At 41.7% G+C, this 24,823-nt stretch overlaps 1 protein-coding gene and 1 gene segment (V, D, J or C); both read right to left on the bottom strand.

The window, feature by feature from the left end:
- Positions 1 to 24,823, bottom strand: part of LOC115575203 (immunoglobulin alpha-2 heavy chain) — a 225,356-nt gene that overhangs the window by 83,911 nt on the left and 116,622 nt on the right. The window lies entirely within an intron of this gene.
- LOC115576106 (Ig heavy chain V region 3-like) lies at positions 9,270 to 9,953 on the bottom strand. The segment is given in 2 exon segments: positions 9,270 to 9,740; positions 9,876 to 9,953. Coding segments are annotated over 2 exon segments (447 nt in total).

Raw genomic sequence — 24,823 nt, 5'->3', positions numbered from 1 at the left:
TTGATTAATGTAATAATGTAAATTCCAGGATCATAAAAAACAAATTTTATTATAATTGCAAGATTCATTAATTAATTGATTACTACAGTTGCTTTTGTTATTATATATAAATTGCCAACAAAGGTGATGTGAGCTGGACAATATAATTGAATACCTCAGTCTGCTGCAGCCAGTGTTGTTTTCGTCAACGATGACGAGGACGAAATTATTTCGTTGACGCCCCTTTTTTTCATGACGATAACGAGACAGTGACGAGATAAACATGACTAAAACATGACGAGACGTGTATGAGTTTTCGTTGACGAGACGAGAATGGATGTAAATGTTAGTGGGTGGTCTGTCAGACGTTCAAAATGCATGACATTTCTGCTTAATGTTCGTGGAGCAACTGGACAGCCGCTGAGACCTGGGAGATGCTAGCGTCTCCTCGGTCTCTGTCTTCGTTGTTCACTTACTGTTGTAGCAGCAAGCTAGGAACGGTCGCTACTTTCAAATTAAAAGTCCCCCGCTAAGACCCCAGTTCCAAACTCAAATAGGGTGCAATGTAAAGCTCTTATTTTGAAGACAAATTCGTTGTCACTTTTATTTTTTTTTATTGAACAATTCAAGTGTACAAAACCACAAGGTATAGAATATCAGCACATTTCAGCTGTTTTTTCATGAATTGATGCCCTACTTCATCATACAAGAGTGTCACACATAAGTTGTGAAAATAGCAGATCTACAAGTTCAACACATCGCAACACATTGTGAGCTTGTAGATCTTTCTATTGACCTAAATTAATTTGATAAAAGACTATACATCTTCTTTTGTTTTTTGTTTTTTAACTTAAACTGACTAAAACTTGACTAAAACCTGTTTGAGTTTTCGTCGACTAGAACTGGACTAAAACAAACAATCACATATAGAAGTGACTATAATTTGACTAAAACTAAAAAGCACTTTAGTCCAAAAGACTAAGACTAAGACTAAATCTACAATGGCTGCCAAAAACAGCACTGGCTGCAGCTGGTTTAAAGGCTGAATTTTCTTGGTTTAGTTTTCATATCATAGATGTTTGAAGCAACAGAGAACCAGAAAAACTTGGACCTTCTGTTAGATAGTCTATATGTCAGTGATCTTTTAAATAACAATTACATCTTATATTATAAAATTTGAAGGGCAGCTGTAGCTCATCGGGTAGAGCAGGTCGGCTAGTGATCGGAAGGTCGCCGGTTCAAAATCCCTGCTCCGCTGAGCTGAGCTGCATGTCGAAGTGTCCTTGAGCAAGATACTGAACCCCAAATTGCTCCTGAGGGTCCTGTGATGAGCTGGCGACTTGTCCAGGGTGTACCCTGCCTTCGCCCGGAGACGGCTGGGATTGGCTCCAGCAACAAACCCTGTGACCCCTTGATAAAGGGATAAAGCAGTCACAGACGATGACATGACATCATAAAATTTGCGGTCGCACTTTATTTTGCAGTACATTAATAAGAAGTAACAGGCTGTACTTTGTATCAAATTAAACAAAAACAAGACGCCAATAAGACGTAACAGGCCGTATTTTGTGTCAAATTACACAAAACAATACGCTAATTAGATGTAACACATCAGACCATTTAAAGCCATGTCACTATCCAACCGCAGTAACATTAGACCAGCTATTGAAGCTGCCAGGAGCTGCCAGGAAATGTATCTTTATTTCCCACTGTTAGACCCTTATTACAGGCTTGTTACCCTTACTTAGATGGTAATTTGTGGTACATTGCAACAGAACTGTACTGTAAAATGAAGTGGTCCCTCTCACTGTAAGACCCTTATTAGAGGGTTGCTTTTCTGACCCTGGACGGCCTCCAGTGCTTCAGCGCCCTGCCAGCACATGGCTAAAGGACGCTGAGCAGCTCACGATGCATCACTGTGGCCTGTTCTTCACACAGAACCCTGGGACCTCCACAGCTGTTTGTAGCCGAGCTCCAACTCAAACACTCGCTGCTGGAGAGGAGTTGATGGTCTCTCTCTGGAAGTTCTTCTCTGGAGGTTTGCTGAGCTATTGAAGCTTTCAGAAAAACGTTATCTCCAAAATGTATAAAATTGTTGCAAACTTGCACAATGATGTCAGTGTCCGTCCAGGTTCCAGTGTCTTTATTTCACAGGAAAATACTGTGAATACTGCAAATACATAAAAAACAGTCTTGTGCGAATACAGGCTCTCCATATCTCTTCATATTATGACTCATTTAGATTCCAAAAAATTCCGAAACATTATTGTCTCTAAATTTGTGGAAATGTTTAATTTTGTAGTGACCACATTGTTGTGCTGTCTTTGGGCAAATAATCTTTATTGTGTTTTGTTTCATTTAATGTTTGCAATCAATATGTCTCAGGAACAGATTTCAAATGATAATATAATAATGTATGATATAAAATACTCTATGCTCTTATAGTCCAGTAAAGATGAGTTCTGTAGGTTTTTGTACAGCTGCTCAACCAACTCCAGTCACTGTGTCTCTCGAGCACAATAATAAACAGCAGAATCTTCAGTTTGTCTCTGGAGATGGTAAACCGGCCTTTGACTGATTCAGAATAGTAAGTGGTGCCACCACTAGGATAGATGTCAGCAAGCCACTCCAGTCCTTTTCCAGGAGCCTGTCTGATCCAAACGTTCCAGTAATTGCCCCCAAACCCAGAATATGTGCAGGTCAGTCTGTGGGATTCTCCAGGTCTTTTCACTGCTGGTTCAGAATCAGTCAGTGTTTGACTCTCAGTACCTACAGACAGTTAAACAGCTCATTAGTTACTGTAATGCAGCCATGTTGTCTTTGTAGCAGGAGGTTTGTCAGAAAAACAATCATTGTTCTTACCTGCCCAGTTAATAGACAGGATGAGAAAAACAACCAAATAATCAGGTGTGATCATTGTAAAAGCCAGTTGTCTCTGTCCAGTCTACAGTGTGTCTGTCAGTGATTCAGTCTCTGTCCTTCACTCTGCAACACATATGTAGAGATGAAGAGATCAGAGTTTTGCATCGACTCCTCCTCCTCACAGAGAAACACACCACATCTCACACACCTCTGGACAAAACAAGAATGACATCATCATATTATGTGATACATTTTAAGACTTTCAGTGAGATGTTTTTAATAATGAATAATTGTCTGAATTGATTTAATAATTATGTTTATTCACACACCAGTAAGATGTATTCAGAGATAGATAGATAGATAGATAGATAGATAGATAGATAGATAGAATTACTTTAATGATCCCAGACTGGGAAATTATTTTGTTACAGCAGTAGTGGGTCAGCAAATAAAACACTTTGCACATAACATAAATAGAATCCAATATATACATAGTGTATATATACAGTGCACAGTGTGCTATAAACAATAAACAATAATAATATATACAACAAAACAAAATATGCAAAATATACTATAACAATAATAATATATACAACAAAACAGTAGAGAGACCAGAGTTCTCTGTCAGGCAGAGGTGAGAGAGTTGTTGTATAAAGTGATGGATTGTGGCAGGAAAGATTTCCTGTATCTATTGCTACGACAGCGAAGCTGAAGCAGCCTTCCGGAGAAGGTGCTCCACTGTCTGACCAGTGTGAGTTGGAGAGGGTGGAGAGGATTATCCATGATGGATAACAGTTTTTTCAGTGTCCTCCTCTCCACCACAGCCTCCAGAGTGTCCTGTTTGCAGCCAATCACAGAGCCAGCCTTCCTGATCAGTTTGTTGAGTCTGTTGGTGTCGCTGGCTCCAATGCTGCTTCCCCAACAAACCACAGCAAAGAAAAGTACACTGGCCACCACAGACTGATAAAACATCTTGCTGCACACGTTGAAGGATCTCAGCTTCCTCAGGAAGTAAAGTCTGCTCATCCCCTTCTTGTAAACAGCTTTAGTGTTAGATCTCCAGTCCAGTCTGTGGTTGATGGTAACACCAAGGTACTTGTAATCCTCCACCGCCTCCACATCCCTTCCCAGAATGCACAGAGGTTGGAAAGCCGTCTTCCTCTTCTTCCTGAAATCTATCACCATCTCTCTGGTCTTGCTGATGTTCAGCCGCAGGTGATTCTGTCCAGTCCACTCCACAAAGTTGTCTACCAGTGTCCTGTACTCCTCCTCCTGTCCCTCACTTATACACCCAACAACAGCTGAGTCGTCAGAAAACTTTTGCAGGTGACACGACCCGGTGTTGTACTGAAAGTCAGTGGTGTATAAGGTGAACAGGAAAGGAGACAGTACAGTCCCCTGTGGAGCTCCTGTATCACTAACCACCGCATCAGACAGAACACTGCCCAGACGGACAAACTGTGGCATGCCTGTCAGGTAGTCAGTAATCCAGGAGATCATTGTGTCGTCTACACCCATCACCCGCAGCTTCTCCCCCAGTAGCAGTGGCTGAATGGTGTTAAAAGCACTAGAGAAATCAAAGAATGTGATTCTCACAGTGCCTCCTCCACCATCCAGGTGCGAATGGGCTCGTTGCAGCAGGTAGATGACAGCGTCATCAACTCCCAAGTGGGGCTGGTAAGCAAATTGCAGAGGGTCTAGCAGGGCTCTCACCTGCGGCCTCAGGTTGGCCAAAACCAGTCTCTCCAGCACCTTCATGACGTAAGATGTGAGGGCCACTGGTCGATAGTCATTGAGGTCTGATGGCGTCGACTTCTTTGGAACAGGAACCAGGCAGGAAGTCTTCCAAAGCACTGGTATTCTCTCAGGCTCAGGTTGTAGAGGTGTTGTAGGACAGGAGACAGCTGGCTGGCACATGTCTTCAGGATCCTGGGGCTGATACCATCAGGGCCTGCAGCCTTCTGCTGGTGGAGTCTCTCCAGCTGTCTCCTAACCTGGCCTGCAGTCACAGTCATGCGGGGGAGGCTGCTGGTGTCTTCAGTGGAGGACGAGGAGGTGGAGGAGGAGGTGAAGGTGGAGGAGGAGGAGGTGGAGGAGGAGGAGGAGGAGGAGAGGTGCTGCACAGGAGAGCTCACAGCAGGGGAGTGAGGGGGGAGGGGAGGAAGCATTTGGGGCAGTGAGGGTGTGTGGGGGTCTGGAGGTGTCAGGGAGACGACAGAATGCTGTGAGCTGAACCTATTGAAGAATCTGTTCAGCTCGTTTGCCCTCTCCAGGCTGCCCGATGACTGTCTGCCGCTCACCTTACACCCAGTGATCTGCTTCATACCAGTCCACACATCCCTCACATTGTTCTGCTGGAGTTTGGCCTCCAGCTTCCTCCTGTAGGTGTCTTTACAGGCCCTCAGCATATCCCTGAGTTCATGCTGCACTCTCCTCAGTTCTTCCCTGTCTCCAGACCTGAACGCCCTCTTCTTCTTGTTAAGAAGGGCTTTCAGGTCATTGGTGATCCACGGCTTATTATTAGGGAAGCAGCGTACAGTCCGGGTTGGCATGGTAGTGTGTTCACAGAACCTGATGTATTCAGTGATGCAGTCGGTCATGCTGTCGAGATCCTCTCCATGTGGCTCAACAAGTGCATCCCAGTCTGTCGACTCAAAGCAGTCCTGTAGTGCGTCAGCAACCTCCTGAGTCCACCTCCTCACGCTCCTAGTGTGGACAGGCTGCCGCTGAACAAGGGGGATTAGTGCAGCAGATTAGTTAAAAAATCGTTCATTTTGGTATACAAGCATGAAATTTGGCACAGATACTCTCTAAGGGCCACTATTTTGGAAAAAGGCGTTGGCCACTCAAAAATTCAATATGGCGACCATTTTTAAAGATGGCCGCCATTGCTATTCAATGCTTATTATATCAATTATTCAAACAGTGATCCAAGCATAAAATTTGATACAAATACTCTCTAAAGGACATGTTAATGGAAATAGATGCTTGTCCCTCAAAAATTCAGGATGGTGACCATTTTCAAGATGGCCACCATTTCTGTCAAATAGTCATAATGTCTGCTTTGTCTGCCTCCTCTCCTTTGACCTGTCCGGCTTAGTTAAACTTGCCAGGGATATAAAATCCCCGCCGGCATAGCTCTCAGGTTCATTGGTGTACACAAGCCTCTCCACCACGCCAAGGTGCAGTCCACAGAGAGGAAGGGCCACTGTTAGAAAAAGGAAGTGGCCAGTAAAAATTCAGGATGGAAACCATTTTTCAAGATGGCTGCCATTCCTGTCCTATGTTCATCACCACTGTTTCCAAATAGTGATACAGAAAATATGCCACAAATACTCTGTTAAGGCCACTTTTTGGAAAAATTGGATGGCCAATAAAAAATTCAAGATGGAGACCTTTTCCAAGATGGCTGTCATTTCGGTAGTATGTACACTGATGCACACATGCATGTTAGCAAAAATACTCTAACGGCCACACTTTTAGAAAAAGGCAATCGCAAAAATTCAAGATTAATTTTTCAAGGTGGGTGTTGCTTTAATAATGTACTCTGTTGGGACTGAGTTAAAAGGAAGGATTGAAAAAAAAAAACATAAGTTCTATTCACATTTTTACCAGTTCAAAGGCCTTGTGGTTAGAGTGTCCAACCTGAGATTGAGAGGTTGTGCCCTGCCGAGTCATAATAAAGACTGTTAAAAATGGTAACCAATGCCTCCCTGCTTGGCAGTCAGCAAGTGTTGTATTGGGGGCAACATTTCCAGGAAGGTGTCCATATACATCACGGTCCAGAATCTGGAAATTGGCTCTCGGCCCCACCGCAAGGCTACTTACTTTTTTATTCACATTTGCAATTGCAAGTGAAACCCAATCTAAAACATTTGCATCTTCCACGGCACTCTGATTTGCAGCCACACATGGCTACTTGTTCACAACTTTGTGCAATTGGTGCATTTGCTGTCCAGAAGACCCCCCATTGTTTACCAAGCATTTTCCATCCTCAGTCAGCAGGACTCTCTGCTTCTGGCTGACACTGGGTTGCTGGACCCCATATGCAGCCTGCGTGTTATGCAGCATGTTTAGTGTGTTGAAGCAGAGCTGCTCTTGTTGGAGGAATGGCTTCATATGGCCTCTGCTTTCGGGCAAACATGTCAAGTCTAGCCTCATCTACACTAACAGCTGTGCTTGATCGATCATACAGCAGGACCACAAACTTCTCAAGGATCTCCAGGTCACTATCAATCACAACAGGAGGGTATTGACTTAGTTTGCTGAAGATGAGAGAGGCCTCAGGGAAAATGTCCCAGGTTTGCCAGTTCACCTCAATCATAGACATAGTACACATTCAGGTATGGGATACAACTAGGTTCGGGTCACCTACACCTAGCCTCATCATTCATCCAGTATCATTTACGTCCCATGTGATCTGTACACCTTCCAGGTAAGCATACATGAACAAGTCATGTATTGCCACGCTAACCCTTGGCTCGGCTCTCACACGCTGGCACAACTTGTCAATTCAGGTGTGGCTATCTAACTACATCTATTACTAGCTAATTGATGAGGGGCTGTTAGACAGCATTTGGGACACTAAACTTAGCTATACTATTACTGCTAGTCAAGAACTACAGTGTAAGTAAAACTAGATCAGCTGACACTGAATCCCATGCTGAGTTCCACAGCAGTGAAGTCACCAGTGTGCCCTGGTTGTGTAATGACGTTCACTCTATTAAACAAAACCTTCCTTAACACACTAAATTGAGCTCTGACAGAAATGGTGGCCATCTTGAAAATGGTCTCCATCTTGAATTTTTGAGTGGCACACACCTTTTTCCATGAGAATGTTCCTTGAAGAATATTTGTGCCAAATTTGATGATAGCATCACCATTTGAAAAGTTGATGTAAGGATTCAATAGAAATGGTGGCCATCTTGAAAAATGGTTGTCATCTTGAATTTTTGAGGGACAAGCACCGTTTTCCAAAAAAACATTCTTAAGAGAGTATTTTCACAAAATGTTATGCCTACATCACTGTTTGAACGATTGAAATCATGAGCATTTGACAGAAATAGCGGCCATCTTGAAAAAATGGCCACCATATTGAATTTTTGGGTGGCCAACGCCTTTTTCCCAAAAAATGACCCTTAGAGAGTATCTGTGCCAAATTTCATGCTTGTATACCAATTTGAACGATTCTCTTGAAATATGCCATTAATCTGCTCCACTAGATATACTTAGGGGTCAGCAGAACCAGGTTGTGGTCAGATCTTCCAAGAGGGGGGAGGGCTGTGGGACTGTATGCATCCTTAGCATTTGCATACAACAGATCTAGTGTGTTAAAGTCTCTGGTGGGGCAGTCAACATACTGGTGAAATGTTGGAAGGGTTTTGTCCAGTGAGACGTGATTAAAATCCCCAGTGATGACAATAAATGCATTAGGATGCTGCGTCTGTATCTGGGCAACAGCGGAGTGGATGACGTCACAGGCCAGCGCTGCATCAGCTGAAGCAGGAACGTACACACTGATAATGACGGCGGACGTGAATTCCCGGGGCAAATAATAAGGCCTCATCCCCACAGTCAACAGTTCAATGTCCGGGGTACAGAGACGTTTCTTCACATGAACATGTCCGGGATTACACCACCTCTCACTTACATACAGTGCAATCCCTCCTCCTTTCTTCTTTCCGCTGCTTGTCACGTCCCTGTCCACCCGAACAGTGCTGAAGCCGGGAATCGCCACGCTGTGGTCCGGGATGTTTGAGTGAAGCCATGTCTCCGTGAAACACAACACACTGCACTCACGATATTCACTCTGAGCCTTTATCAGCGCGGCGAGCTCGTCCGTCTTGTTCCCCAGAGACCTCACGTTTCCCATGACGATCGCCGGTACAGCCGGTCTGTGTCTCCTCTTCTTCACCCTCCGTTTGACTCCAGCTCTGCAGCCACGGCGTCTCCTCCGCAGCTCCCACAGCGCAATCAGCTGGTCGCGTGTGTAAACAATGCGCTCAGTGATGCGCTCCTGACCCTCCGTTGCTAGGGCTAGCAAAACCATCACAAAAAAAGTGCCGTAAAAGTTTAAAAAAGAAAAAAAGAAAGGTGTTCGTCTTCTCTCAGTCTCTGGAGAAGAGTTGCCAAAAGTTCAGCGAAAATCAGTACAGAAATACAACAAAAACTACGAAAAAACTTAAAAACCCACGGGAGCTGCTGTTACAGGCTGCCACCTAGTACGGCGCCAAAGCAACCGAACTCTGTTGGTCCATTCATATACTGGATATATCATGTAAATGTTCAAATATATTCTCATCACCTATTGTTAAACATTAATAATGGGGAACATTATAAACCATCATTGTTGTAGAAAAACACATGTTAGCTGAAACACTGAGAAACAGGAAGTCACAAACCACAACATCAGCTGTTGTTTTCATATGATGCATGTATGTATGTGTGAGTGTTTAGAGTCACTGTCATACTCTCCTTAGTTAGTGTCATCTGACTTCATATGTTCTGCTGCCACCTGTAGGTCTTTGGAAACAAATGTTCTGTGGAGTTTTTGTAAAGCTTCTCTGCTTCCTTTAACCAGTGTGTGTGTTTGGCACAGTAATACACAGCAGAGTCCTCTGGCTTTAAGTTGGACAGTCTCAGATACACCATGCTGTTGCTGTTATCTCTTGTGACTTCTATCCGTCCTTCCACACTGTTCGCATAATCTGTTCTACTTGCATCGCTGTAGACACGCCCGATCCATTCCAGTCCTTTTCCTGCATGTTGTCTGATCCAGTGCATACTGCAGCAGCTGAATGTGAAGCCAGATCCCCTGCAGGACAGACTGAGAGTCTCCCCAGGCTTTTTCACTACTGAACTGGAGGGAATGGACTCCATACTCTGACCTGTACCACCTGATGAGATGAAAGAAGAGAGGAGCCACAGAAGAAAGTGAGACAGTCATCTGGGAAGTTTTCTGCTATCACTGACTGACCATCAGTCCATGTTGTGTGATAAAAGATAAAACAGCAAGAAGCAGGAGAACTCACAGGGCAGAGAGAGAGCAACCAGCAGAAGAGTGAGTGTGTTCATCATCCTGAGGCTGGAGATGTGACCTCTGATGCTCCACACAAAGTACAAGAGCAGTCAGCAGGACAGAAGTACACTGCATAGACTGAAGATTTGCATCAGGACATCATGAGGAGGGAGTGGCTCATCTACACACTCTCTGTTAGATTTTTATTTAATTGTATCATTTATTTCATGTTCATGTTTTAATGTAGCTGATTGTTGGTTTCAATATCACATCCTAAACAGAACATTTCTTTCTCATTTATCCTCATGTGAATTGTTTTTTCACATTTTTTTTTTTTAAGTTAAAGAATCATCAAAAGAAATATTAGCTGCATGACAGACAGAATATGTATTAATCTGGTTAACATTCATTGATTTAATGAATTATATATTTTGTTATTTTCAGTTCCTGCAAATAAGAGTGAAGTTAAGACCATAATCTATATGAATGCTATTTTTTATTTTTTTTTATTTTATTTTTTTTAATTTTATGTTGTTTGTTTCGGACATGTCAATTCATAAGCATCACATTTCATCATTGTTCAAATAATACAACACACATGGCCGAAAGGGAAAAGCGGGAGAAGCCAAAGCTTATCAAGTCCCGCCCCCATTACCCACAGGATAAAATCTTCATTCTGATCTTTTCTTGTCTTTTGCAAATTACTTTTTTTCTTTTCTTCTCTTTTTTTCTTTTGTTATGACCTTTGACAAAACATATTACAGCAGTAGCATATAGAGCTGAATTCAAGCTCTAGACAGTACATACAGATTACATGTGTGTCTGCACATGTGTCCATATTAGTCCATCATGAGTGAACAACAGTCTCATCTTATGGCCTCATCTTATAGCCAGGCTTGCCACAAAGTCAGAATATCCAATTGAGAGAGAGCAAAAGTCCAGTGTATTTATTATTTGTTGAGATGGTGTTGGGATGGTGTAAGAGCCCTTTAATGCATTTTCATGTTATTCATCAGTCTCCTCTGCAGCTTTTATGGCTGCTAGCTTCGCCATGTCCTCCCGATTGGTGGCTACATCAACTCGCATCTGTATCACAAAGTCGCGGATTGTTGAGATGTCAGAGCGTATCCCGACCACAGCACTCCGAGTATTGGCGTTGTCCGCCCTCGCACTGGTCTGCTCAGTAGCGATCTTTCTCATTTTCCAATATTGCATAAAGATTCCAAATCCCAAAGCGATCGTTCCAATTGTCATGAACGTGAACATGTACACGTCCTCGACATCTTCCACATCCAGTGCGGCAAGGCAGAGGACTCTCCAATTTTCCCAACCATCCTTAACGTAGCCGGACATAAAGGTCCCGTCCGGGCATGTCGGTTCACCAGAACCCGCACGCCGTGTTGAGAACACTCTGTCGATGGCATTCATTGACCAGCTCAGCAACTCCATCGTGGATTGATCGATTGATTGATTGGTTAAGAACGTAGTTGGACAATATTAGACGAATCTCAATCGAATGACTGTTGTGTGCCGATTTACAGGGTTGAGTCCTTCACAGCTCAAAAGAACTTGTGATAACTCACAATAGTGGCACAGTGTTCGTACCTAAGTTGTCTCACATTGTTGATACACATTATAACAACATCCTGCCATGTACAACTGGCATTGGCCTTGGACCATACAATTTTCTCAGGTTCAACTTATTGTTTGGGTACAGAATGGTATTTGTTATGCTCACATGCCGTCTCAACAAAGTGTCTGCCCAGTGTCTGTTGATTCATGCCTCTGACCTTTATCAACCCTCTAGTATTGATCTGTACTGATCAACGATTGAATGTACATACTTTTTTTTGAAGCCACTTAGTGTTGCTGATTTTTTGACATCTTCTTCTAGCACATTCCATTGTTTAACACCTTTGACCGATAAAGAAAAGGATTTTAACGTAGTTCGTACTTTACTTTGCCTGAAAATCATGTTCCCTCTGAGATTGTGTCTCTCTTCTCTGTCTAGGAAGAGTATTTGCAAATTATGAGGGAGGCTTTTGTTAGCAGCTTTGTACATCATTTGTAGTGTGCGATAGTTTATTAAGTCATATAGTTTAAGTATTCTTGATTCAATAAATAACTGATTTGTGTGTGCCCTATAGTTGGCATAATGTAAGATTCTCAGAGCTCTTTTTGGAGTATTAACAAAGGCTGTGTGGAGCCTTTATATGTGTGTCCCCACACCTCTGCACAGTATTGCAGGTGTGGAGAGACGAGTGCACAGTACAACAGGTGAAGTGCTTTTTGATTTAATATTTTTTGTGCTTTCCAGAGTATGGACACACTCCTGGCCAACTTCCTTTTTAGCTGTCTTATGTGTGGCTTCCAACTTAACATGTCGTTGATGATTACTCCCAGTACTTTGTTCTCATGTACCCTTTCAATATTCACTCCGTTTACTTGAATGTTAGTACTGTTGTTGCAGCCTTTTTTCCCATATAGCATGTATTTAGTTTTCTCAAGATTTAATGATAATTTATTTATATTAAACCACACATGAAGTCTAATAATCTATATGAATGCTATAATGAAATCCTCAATATTTTTTTCCTTATTTTTGTCCCTTGAAGGTTACAGTATTCAATAGTGGATGTTTGAAGCTATGATGAGAAACTTGGAGCCTCACAAGAAAATAAACAACTCTGTAACTGAAACCTGATGATGATATGCAGTAAACTAATTGCAACACTGCACAGAAGAATGTTTTGTTGCTTATTGTCATGACTGTAGATCTGTTGTTCTTGTCTGGTTTTGTCTTGTGGTTTCTTGTATTTGATTTCCATGTCTTTGTATCTTGTCTTGTGTCTTTTGTTTTTCCATGCCCTCATGTGTCCTTTAAGTACTCCTGTGTATTTTCCTATGTTCTTCCCTCTGGCTCCCTCTGTCTATTGTATTGTTCCCTTCATGTTCTCTCATGCGCTCCTCCCCTTCGTTACCACACCTGGCCTCCTCCCTCCACTCTCTCCTCACCTGTTCCTCGTCTGTTCATCAGTGTCTGTGTATTTAGTCTGTGTGTTCCCTTCACTCCTTGTCTGGTCATTGTATGTATTTGTCCGCCTCTGTATTTGTCCATGCTCCCGTTCATGTGCCTGCTCCTGCCTGACACTTATTTCCCAAATAATGAGTGTGAAAGGGATCTTTTCTATCAAATTTAAGAAGAGTAAACAGATGTTGCAAAGCTTTAAGTAAGTGTACAGCCGACAGACGGGATGAACCTTTATCTATTCTCTCAGTCCACAGTGTTCACAAGACTTTGTGCATATTATAATCTAAACCTCCACTACACACTCAGCAAACTAAGCATCATAAAAAGACTTAAATCTCCAGTTATATAATTTGTAAAACCATTTAACTACACAAAAGCTGTTTGTTGTTCAGATACTGTTATCTGAGGAGGTGTTTTAATAATATCTATGTTTAGCAATACTTACAATATTTTGGAATCAAACATAAATGGCTCTCAAAACATTTTAATATGTTTTGTTTTTGGACTGCTTGAAGTGATGACATTATCATGTGAGATTATGGTGATAAGATTAGTTCTGTAGGTTTGTGTACAGCTGCTCAACAACTCCAGTCACTGTGGCTCTTGAGCACAATAAACAGCAGAATCTTCAGACTGTTCATCTGCAGATACACCTGCTGTCTGCTGTTGTCTCTGGAGATGGTAAACCGGCCTTTGACTGACTCAGCGTAGAAGATAGCTACTACGATCACCACAGACAGCAGCAACCCACTCCAGTCCTTTTCCAGGAGCCTGTCTGATCCAGTTCATCCAGTAGTCGCTGAATGTGAATCCAGAGGCTGTACAGGTCAATCTGTGAGATTCTCCAGGCCTTTTAACCACTGGTTCAGATTCTGTCAGAGTCTGTCATCCTTTCTGCAGTCAGATAAGTAGAAGAGGAAGACATCTGAGTTTTGCATTGACTCCTCCTCACAGAGAGGAAACATTTCCCACATTTCTATTAATTAAACTTCACATTTAAAAAATGGCATTTATTCAAATCAGTTCAAGTGTAATTTGTCTCAGCATCATGGTTTCTCGTTACTCCCCACAAGTATATTGGACAGATGAGGTCAATGATCTGCTGTTCAGTACCTCTCAATAATCAGAGAATATCAATGAGCATTTTTGAAAATGTTTTATTGTCACATGTTAAACCACCCACCAATGATTAGAATTTACTTTCTGATCAACAACTTTCATTGTTTGTGTTGACATGAGTGGTTTAATATGAATTAATGCTTCTCCAATTTAAATGACTTTTGCTATGAGTGATGTCATCATAAAGACAATAAATTATTTACTCATGAGTTTATAGTAAAATCATAGAAATAATGTGGATATATCAAAGTGCTTTTGCAGGTGTAGATAAAACCCAGATGTCATGAAGATCACATGTTTGTTGTCTGTGGAGGTTTTTGTGCAGCTGCTCCACTGTCTTCAGTCACTGTGTCTCTACGAGCACAGAAGTAAACAGCAGAATCTTCTGCTGTCAGGCTCCTGATCTCGAGGTACTGAGTGCTGCTGGACACGTCTTCAGTCATGAGGAAACCACTTTGAAAGGAGCTGGCATAGATAGCAGAGTTTGAACCTGTGACCATTAACCCAATCCACTCCAGAGCTTTCCCTGGCTTCTGTCGTATCCAGTGAATATTGTAGTCTGTCATGTCAAACCCAGATATGACACATGACATCTTCACTGTCTCTCCAGGTGTTTTCACCTCAGAGGGAGACTGGTCCAGTTTGATCTCACTCCAAACTCCTGGAAGCAAAGAAAACATGATCATTATCCAACAAACTTGTAAATCACAGGTTTGACATTTACAAAAGAAGTAAAGCAGAATGAATTTTCTCACCATGAATACTAACTACAAATAATAAACTCCAGATGATTGTATTTTCCATTCTGTGATAAACACTGTAGTTCAGAGCTCTTTGATCTCAGTGTTTCAAATATATCTTAGTCTGTCACAGGTTTCTGTCACAAGTTACTGATGGTGTGTTTATAAGAGGAGAGTTTGCATAGACCTCCTCCACAGGTTTAAAGAGGGAACATGTGACACACACACATTTTCATAAGCAGAGTAACAGCAGACACTGTAGAAAAAGGTCCTGGCAACTAAACAAATAAATACAGCTACTGTTAAAGTTGTAGTTGAGTTACAAAATGTTTTCCGATTATTTCAAGAACATTTACAACAAACAGTTGTAGAATAACCAGCAGGAGACCATTGATGTGTGGAGTGATTTTGGTGACACTACACTGAATAATAGTGAAGTTATTGAATATTTTTGTAGTATCTCTTTTCGGTGTTGCACTTTGTAGATGGTCCCTGCGCCCTCGTCTCACAGACGGCTGACCATAGAGACCGATGTTATTTGTCCAGCCCGGAGGAGCGCTCGTTTTGATGAAAATGAAAATGCGGTTGTAGCTCGTTGTCTACCCTACTACGGTAGGAAAGAGTCGTCGTTTGTGTTTAAACAATGTTTCGCTTGTGAGTTACTGATCTGGGAGGTTCGAATCTGTGAATATATTTCCAACTTTACCGAACTCAATCATACCAGATAAGTCCGTTACGTATCATATCAAAACCAGCTGAGCTCGCTTTGCATACCTGTGCTGTGTTGTTCTTCCGTTTAGAGATGCCGCTGAAAATTTGAGAGGCTCTCACAAGATCGTCGGTGTGATGATGAGACTCCACCTGCGCAAACGGCCAACTCACTTAAGTTCTATTCAGGGCAAGCCCACTACGCTGCACGGACGCTTTTTACATGGAACTTGGACAGGGCCGGGGCACAAAGACCACTGTGGCCGTACAATGATTTTTTCTTTTCACGGGGCATCAAAGTGTGGGGCAGCAGCGGCCATGGCTGCCGTGAAATTCCCACCCTGTTGTTGACTGTCATTTCATCTGCAGAGTGAAAACATGCCTGGAAATCACCTCTGCTTTACACATGATATTTTCATTTCATTACACACTCAACTGTCACATGTTGAAACTTTACAGAAATCAAACAACTGTAAATGATGATCACAACTATTCTCACTGTGAATATTACATGAACCGTAATTGATGGAAAACTTCTGTCTGATGCTGCTGGTTGGCATGAAAGATTTTTAACCATTTTAGTGTCAGCAGATGTTTGAAGACATAAAGAGAAACTTGGAGCCTCGAGAGGAAAACAGCTGCTCAGGAACTGAAACCTGTGAGACAAAATGCAAAAACTACATCTGAGTGTTGAGAGTCAGTCAGTTAATATTAATGAGAACACAGAGTCTCCTTTAAGTAACAGAGGAGAGACAAAGTGATTTTATGAAAGCAATTGTAACAATATTATTCGCGGCTCCTGAGAGACTTGACTTACAAATGAAAAAAAAAAAAAAAGAAGAATGAATGTAAAAGAATATTGATGTTTCAGTTTACTACTCTTCTAAATTGGTTGAGAAAAGAGTTCCACAGAAATGTGTTGTGATAAATAGCATAAGAATGTTAAGCATTTGATGAGTTGATGTCAGAAAAGAATTGACAATGATTTGATAAAAGAAAAGGTTTGAAATGAGTTTAATGTTCTGATAAAAGAATACAGACTTATTCTGAAAAAAAAGATGTTGCTTAGCTAAAAGGAGGAGGTGTATCAGTAGACTACATTACCCATAATCAGTGTTGGTCACGTTATTTTTAAATAGTAATTAGTTATAGTTACTAGTTACTTCTCCCAAAAAGTAACTGAGTTAGTAACGGAATTACTCCAATATAAAAGTAATTAGTTACCAGGAAAAGTAACTCTTGCGTTACTTTCTTTTCTTCCCCTTTTGAGCTCGGCATTGATTTTAATGTACTCTGCATCTATGTATTTAGAAAATGTCTTTCTGCATGGCGGACCGGCACTTGCTCTCCCTGGTATTTAGCCAATGAAGGAGTCTGGGTCAGCTGTTGATAACTGGAGCATGTTCTCAACAACATACCTGCCTATCATTGCATTCAGTTCAGTCTGTGTCCCAAGTTTTAGTGAAGCTGGAGCAGAAACATCCAGCTTTAGCTGCTCGGACGGCTCCGTGTCCTTCTGTGTTAGCGGAGCTCACGTTAGCCACACCTGAGGGGTGTACTGCGAAGCCAGTTTAGTGGGTTAGCGAGGTATGTTGAGTCTAAAGCCAGGCTTCCCTGTACTACGAAGGTGGCTCTCTTTTAACCCGGCTAGATCACCATGGTAACTTAGCTCATAACCTGGTCGGGACCAGGTTATGAGCTTCAGCTTAGTTTCAGCTTAAAATCGGCTATAAAAGGGCCGCTGTTTCACTGTGTAACTCATTTGGAGATGGCGTCACCATTCATTGAGAACCCGGTGGACCTGGGAGCAAGAATAATTCGTGCAGCACTACAACGTGAGTGGCTTCTTCGAGATCGCGCTGATCTGCTGGCATTTCCTGATGAAATTCTCTACGAGTGATACAGATTTTCAGCCGAGGGAATACGGTACATTTGCTCACTTATTGAGCCGAGTGTCAGGAATGCCACTCGAAGAAGCTGTGCGCTCACTGTCGGGTAAACTGTTTGTGTAGCCCTTCATTTTTTTGCCACGGGAACCTACTTACATTCAGTTGGTGATGCAGAAAATCTGAGCAAGAACACACACTGACAAAATGATGGGGCAGCTTGGCTACATACCACTTTGAATGATGTTTTTGTATTTGGCTCTAACTTGCTGCCATGTCGGACATCTTAATAAAATAGAATATGAAATATTAATTAGGCCAACCTAGTATTTATTTGTCACAGATAATGAGTAAAGTTAATTATTTCTTTGATGTGGACATGAATAAACTGATGAACTGACCAATGTTTCACCCGTTGTGTTCTTACAGGCTTGAGCTATTTTCACTGTCAAAAAGGTCTTTATTGTCATTGTACAGGGACAGTAGCTACATTTGCTTGTTCATCCCGACACAGTAATAAAAATAAAAAAAAACACTGAACATTTATAGCCTACGCACACTCAACCTCGCTTTCAATAAAACACACACGTACATTCTATAACTGAGATCAGTAAAATGTGAAAACAATATAGACATCATTCAAAAATGAAAAAAGATAGTTGTTGCTTCAGTTTATTTATTTTTTAAATGGATGAGGGTTAATATGTAAAAGTTGCACAATGTTGAGCTTTCAGAAATTAAAACACTAAGGGCTTAATATAATATTGATCATAATATTAGTCATTGTTAACTTACGCATTTACACGGTCAGCAATTTTCTGCCAGCAGCCCTCCCTCGCTCTATTGGCGGCGACCGTGTTACTTTTTGCCGTGATGGTTTCTTTGAATTCTTCATAGCCTTGCATAATAAGAATCTGCTCATCTTGAGTAAAATATGTGGCCCGGAATCGACCCATTTTCGCACGGAAGTAGAATAATATGACGTCAAACGCCCCCCTTTTATGTGAACGCGCACAGAGCACAAAGCAGAGAACCGGACTTGACAAATTAAATTGATAACCACCGTCGCAGTACCGTTTAACTCTATTTGGGGACTTGGGGCTTTGTTGAGCTGCATCATGAGCACAAAGCCTGGCTATGTTGAGCCCCCTTCGCAGTACAGGCCTCTGCTGTCATCATCAACAGTGTCAACAACTGAGTTTTTGGCCACTAGTGTTGTAGAAGCGCGTGCAGTTGACATGTTTCATTAGATTAGAGTTGCTTAAAACGGACGTGGAGAAAGGAGGTTAAAGTAGTGTCTGTACTTCCACTTTGAAAACTTAAACTTTCCCTCTGGACTCGCCATTGCTGCAGCTTACCTCTGCTAGTTTGTGTGTGTGAGGCTGTGTGGTTTGTGTGTAAACCGAACACAGCCTCTGATTGGCTTACGAACTCTCACTCTACCTTAGAGAGCCAATCATCACCTCTGCAGTTGTCCCGCCCCTCCCTCCTGCCTCACCGGAGAAAAATAAAGCAGCCCTGCTGCCCCGGTGGCTGAGAGCCGAGTCGGATGACAACAACTTCAATGAGAAACTTCAATTTGTAACGCGCCACATGTTATAGTCGGTAACGGTAACGACGTTGTAACGATGGGAAAAGTAATTTATTAGATTACTCCCTTACTGAAAAAATAATGCTGTTAGTAACACCGTTATACTTAAACGCCGTTACTCCCAACACTGCCCTTAAGGCTATGCATTGGTGCATGCATTAGGTTTCGTTTTCACTAAGTAAACGAGTTGACGTGAGATGACTTCGGCGTCCAGTCTCATCATTATACATTATGTGAGTGATTGATCATTACAGTAAGATATTTAATTATTTGTTTAAATGCTTATTGTTGTTGGTTTTCGGTACATTTTAATGTAAAAGATCTGTTAATGAAAGATCATTGAGTACTGACCCTGCCACCTTTCTAGTTTCAAACGGTGTTCTGGGGACCTTATTTTCCTCTGAGGACAACTTGTTTATTCACTTATGGAACAGATAAATATGTCTGAGTTTGTATTATTACCTCATTATTACCTCACTCACAATTCTGAGTTCAAATTTCTTCTCCTAAACTACCCAGTGTCCCTTGAATGACTCATTCATTAATAGTGTTCATGATTGTAGTACAAACAACATAAGAATGAATAAAACTGTAAGTATTTTTCAGGATCTATCAGCCCAGTAAAATTGAGCGCTGTAGGTTTTTGTACAGCTGCTCAACCAACTGTGTCACTGTGTGGCTGTCGAGCACAATAATAAACAGCAGAATCTTCAGTCTTCAGACTGTTCATCTGCAGATACACCTGCTGTCTGCTGTTGTCTCTGGAGCCAGTAAACCGGCCTTTGACTGACTCAGAGTAGAATTTCCTGTCATTATCATATTCAATCCAGGCAACCCACTCCAGTCCTTTTCCAGGAGCCTGTCTGATCCAGGCCACATTGTAGCTGCTGAGTGTGAATCCAGAGGCTGTACAGGTCAATCTGTGAGATTCTCCAGGCTTTTTAACCACTGGTTCAGATTCTGTTGAGACAAAAAAAGATACACATTTAATTAGTTACTTTCCCGGCACAGATGAAAATATCTGAAATGAAAATCAGTGTAGATGTTCACCTGCCCAGCAGACAGTTAACAGCAGCAGTCCTGTCCTATAGTCCATCATGTTAAACTGTGTGTCCACTGTTCTCTGTCATCCTCTCTGCAGTCAGATAAGTAGAGGAGGAAGACATCTGAGTTTTGCATTGACTCCTCCTCACAGGAAGTAGAGACCACTGCTGTTAACCACTGCTGTTCAATGAGAGTTTTTACTCAAGCCAAATTAATTAGATTAATGCATCTGACATATGAATTTAGCTTGTATAACAAATTGTTACATTTCAGACTCTTTGCATAATAATATGCATAATTGTTGGATGTCAGAATTTGAATTAGCCAGATGGGAAACTGAGAGGTCAAGAAAAACTGCAGATTGAAGATTGAGGCAGAAATGGGACAGAACACTGCAGAGGAGGTGTGAAGTGAGATCAATCTCATACTTTATTATACTACAGTATGTAAATATGTTATACTGTCTTATTAAATGATATACGGTGTAGTATTTCTGCTATGTTTTAAAACAGACAAAGAATTGTGTTATTAATGAATCAGTGTGTTAATGAGTCTGTTTTATACTGTTTGCTGAGTCTGCTGTTCTTAATCACACCACTGTCACTTTACCTGAAAACTCTCTCTTTAGGGAGGAAACAGTTCTCTGATTTATTTTACTAACACACAAATATGTGAATTTTATGTCAGGAATCTGTCAAGTTTCCAAACAGCAAACATTCAAACAAGTTCACATATAATTTGTCTCATTGTCATGGTTTCTCATTACTTCCTGTAGACAGCACATGTGCTAAATACTAATCTGCAGCATTCTTACGATCACCAATATTGATGAGTGGTTTTGAAATGTGTCGAATTGTCATCGTATCATGTTAAACCATCCACCAATAATCCGAATTTGTTTTGGGGGGAGTTTGTACTTAAGTAGATGTCATTAGAAATATTGAATCATGTAATATTTTGACAACTGAATAAACTCTATTATTGTGAGTGATGTCACACAAATGAAAGAATATTTAGTCATGAGTTTACTGTAAACTCTCTCCGGGTGTTTTCACCTCAGAGGGAGACTGGTCCAGTTTGATCTCACTCCAAACTCCTGGAAGCCAAGAAAATGTGATCATTATCCAACAAACTTGTAAATCACAGGTTTGACATTTACAAAATAAGTAAAGCAGAATGATTTTTCTCACCATGAATACTAACTACAAATAATAAACTCCAGATTATTGTATTTTCCTTTCTGTGATAAACACTGTAGTTCAGTGCTCTCTGATCTCAGTGTTTCAAATATATCTCAGTCTGTCACAGGTTTCTGTCACAAGTTACTGATGGTGTGTTTATAAGAGGAGAGTTTGCATAGACCTCCTCTACAGGTTTAAAGAGGGAACATGTGACACACACATTTTCATAAGCAGAGTAACAGCAGACACTGTAAAAAAAGTACAAATCGCTGGACTGATGGTGTCATGAAAAAAAAATCATTGTTCTAAATGACAGTCTTTAACTGAAGATGTAAAAGATTAGAGCTTTCTTCAGCTTGGCCAAATTCCAACAGGGAAATTCATCCTAATTGTGTATTTTTGATACATTGCCGTCAAAGTCAGGTTTTCCCATCTTTTATAGGAAATGAATTACCTGAAAATAAGATCATGAGAACTTAGATCAACCATCAACATTCTCAAATAATCTTCTGTCTACCAGAAACAAAACATTGCCTTAATAATTCAGTGAACTACATAAAATGTATGTATATAAACTCATCAGACATCCCTGTCTATATTAATGCATTTGCTTTTTTAACTTTTGTGGTTGAGTCACATGGTCTCTGGGTATTTGTGCAGGTCTGTTGGTGGTTTGTATCACTGTGGGCCGACGTACACAGTAATAAACAGCTGTGTCCTCAGGCTGCAGATTCTGTCCTGTTAGAGTCACTGTTCTAGCAGAAGTGTCTCTGCTGTAGCTGAACTTGTTCTTCAGAGCATTATTTTGATAAAAGTTGCCTCCACCCCACTGATAAGAGATCCAGTCCATTGGTTTTCCTTCACACTGTCTGATCCAACCTGTTGCATAGCTGCTGTCAGTCAAAGAATAACCAGAGACCTGACAGGTGATGGTCAAAGACTGTCCAGGCTGCACAACCTTTGAGTCTGGCTGGATGAGATCAATACTGTTCACACCTGTGGAAACACAAATCAACATTATCTCCATCATCCATCTGACTATTCAGTGTTTCTAATGTGTTTATTAGTGTGAATCCACTGAAAGCTCCTCACAGGATCCAGCAGCCAGCAGCAGCAGCAGAGCTACAGAGAACATGGTTGATGTTGAAGCTGAACTGATGTGAGCTCTTCTGTCGTCTCACTGACACAAACTTCACGTCCTTATGAGGCAACACACAAGAAGGATAATTTACATACTGATGACAGTAAATCAGGTAACTAAAGTATATCTAAAGTCTGTGTAAAGCAAATTCAGTCATTTTCTTCTAAACACATTAAATAGGTCATAAATGTATTTCCTTAAAACATGTAAAAAGCCATTCAGCCATTTAGAATTTAATTTTGGAGCTAGGTTTTACAATCTGTGTTTCAAAATTTTTGTGTTCAGGATTTAATGGGGTCAGAAATCAGAGCCGCATTACGTAACACGGCGATGATTAGCATAAACCCGGCCCTGCTGCGGAAGCGGTATAAATATATTCAGCGCATTAGCTTCGGTGGTTTTTCCACTCGCTCTTGAGTCTCAGATAGCATCTCTTACGATAGTTTGCAGCTCGCTAACCAGTCAACCAGTCAGCTAACCAGTCAATTTCTCCACGTCGCACGTGCATCTTTCCTGGATGCCACAGTGTGCAGGGTAATGGCGCTGTTAGCTTATTTAAGTTTCCTACGGACTACAACATAAGGAAACAGTGGATCGATTTTGTCAAGAGGAGCTACTATGGAGAGTTAAAAATCACCACCAACACCCACCTCTGCAGTGTCCACGTTACCCTTGATACTTACAGCAACTGTCACCAGGTAAAGTCTGGAGAGTCCGTTGACGCTAGTCAATGAGGCCGAACCGACCCTCTCCGTCCCTGGCTTGCATCCTCCCGTCCCGCCAACAGCGGGTGCCACCATCACAGCCACCAGCATTATGTGCCCGCCACCGGCTTACATCCTCCTGTCCCGCCGACAGTGTGTGCTCATGTTATAAATATTGTCCATTTGGGCAATTAAATGCATTTTGCTGAAGGTGCAAATCCTGAATCATGCATCCTGTCATGCCCATGTAATGTTAGCAAATGTTATTGCATTGAATCATGACATGATTTGGCCTCATTACCTGAGCGGAGTCCATCTGACAGCACAATGATAATCCACAGGTAATATTTTATGTGCACCAATATAGCTATGACAAGGAATCATATGTAGACTGGGGTTTTACGTTTGTGTGCATTGTAAAACATGGACTGTGAGGAACGAGGCTGAGCACTATCAGTGTCTAACTCAAGAGTCAGTTTCTGGCTCTGATGGCTCAAACAGGTCGGGCTGGGTCCTCCGATGACGCTGCTAGCTTCCATTGTTACTGTAGGTTACATCATTGTACAGTACACGGAGGAGGCTTCCCTCCCGTGCATGGGCGTGGCTCCAGCGCCTCTAACTGACACGCCCCCAGCGTTTCACAGCAGAGAGAAGTGCTTGTTTTTCCATGATTTTATATACTTAGCTATTTTTTTAATCTCTCAAATTTGGCTTAGTGGTCAAGGACACATGTTTCTGTGGTGTGACAAACTCATAACACAAATGTATTGCTGCTTTACACGAATCAAAATGAAAAATAAATGTTCAGGCCTTTCTCTACATCTCACTCAAAGAGAGGATGAAACTTAAAAAAATCACTGACAAAAACACTTTTCATCCATCTTTTGTAGTTTAAGGCAGGAACACACCGGCCCAACCGTTGGACATCTGAAGTGTTTGGAGAGACTCGGACAAGGTTGGCAACTAATATGTTCGGTGTGTTTAGCTGCGTCGGAAGCTTTCAGAGGCGCTCGGACGTTGTCTGATCCGATTCAAGTCTGAGGAGGTTGGCTGTCGGCCGTCTGAGCCATTGGATACTCTGATTGGCGGTGTGCTAGCGAATCAGGGCGGGGTGTGGGAGGGGCGGAATACTGTGTGTGCATTGGTTTTCTACGCACTCCGTCCTTCATTTCTTGTTTTCATGTTTTGGAGTACTGGCATGAGACTAGCTGTTATTATGTCCGTTCAGGAAGAATTAATCTGTGTTTGTTTGGTAATGCCTCGCTGCATGTTTAGTATGCAGCTGTTTTTGTCTGAAATAGTTAAGTTTCATTTTGATCGATAGTAAAGAGTGTTGCGTGCATAAAGCTCTAGTCCAATGTCTTTAACACTACAGCCACCCGCTTATTGCATCTCGCGCAAGCACAGAATGTACACGCTACTGTGAAGCTGGCAGCACGTCGAGGCGGTGTGTTCAATGCGACTTTTCTGCCAAACGGGTCAGACAAGAGGCAACAGAGTGGTCGGAGAGTGGTCGGAGAAGGCAGTTGGACAATGTGCTGTGATCATACTGTCAGTGTCTCTGCCTCAGTGAGACTCACAGGATCCGAGTTGTTGTGGGAGTTGAAGCACCTCAATTGTGTTAACTTGACTCGTGTGCGTTCGCTTGAGCAGGAAAAAACTTCCATAGGGCTCCAATGTAAAAGGATAAAACAAAATGTATTTATTCCAAGGTTTTGCAGTGTCTTATTACAGGAGTGATCAAAATTAAGCTTTCCAAATCAGCTAAAAGTACTACAGTAAGAAAACTGTGTGGATCGGTCCTCAATTGAGCCTC

This window comes from Sparus aurata, chromosome 23 (assembly GCF_900880675.1).
Source record: "Sparus aurata chromosome 23, fSpaAur1.1, whole genome shotgun sequence".
NCBI classification, from domain to species: Eukaryota; Metazoa; Chordata; class Actinopteri; order Spariformes; family Sparidae; genus Sparus; species Sparus aurata.
Note: the sequence above shows the minus strand (reverse complement) of the source record. Positions and strands in the feature narration are given on the sequence as shown.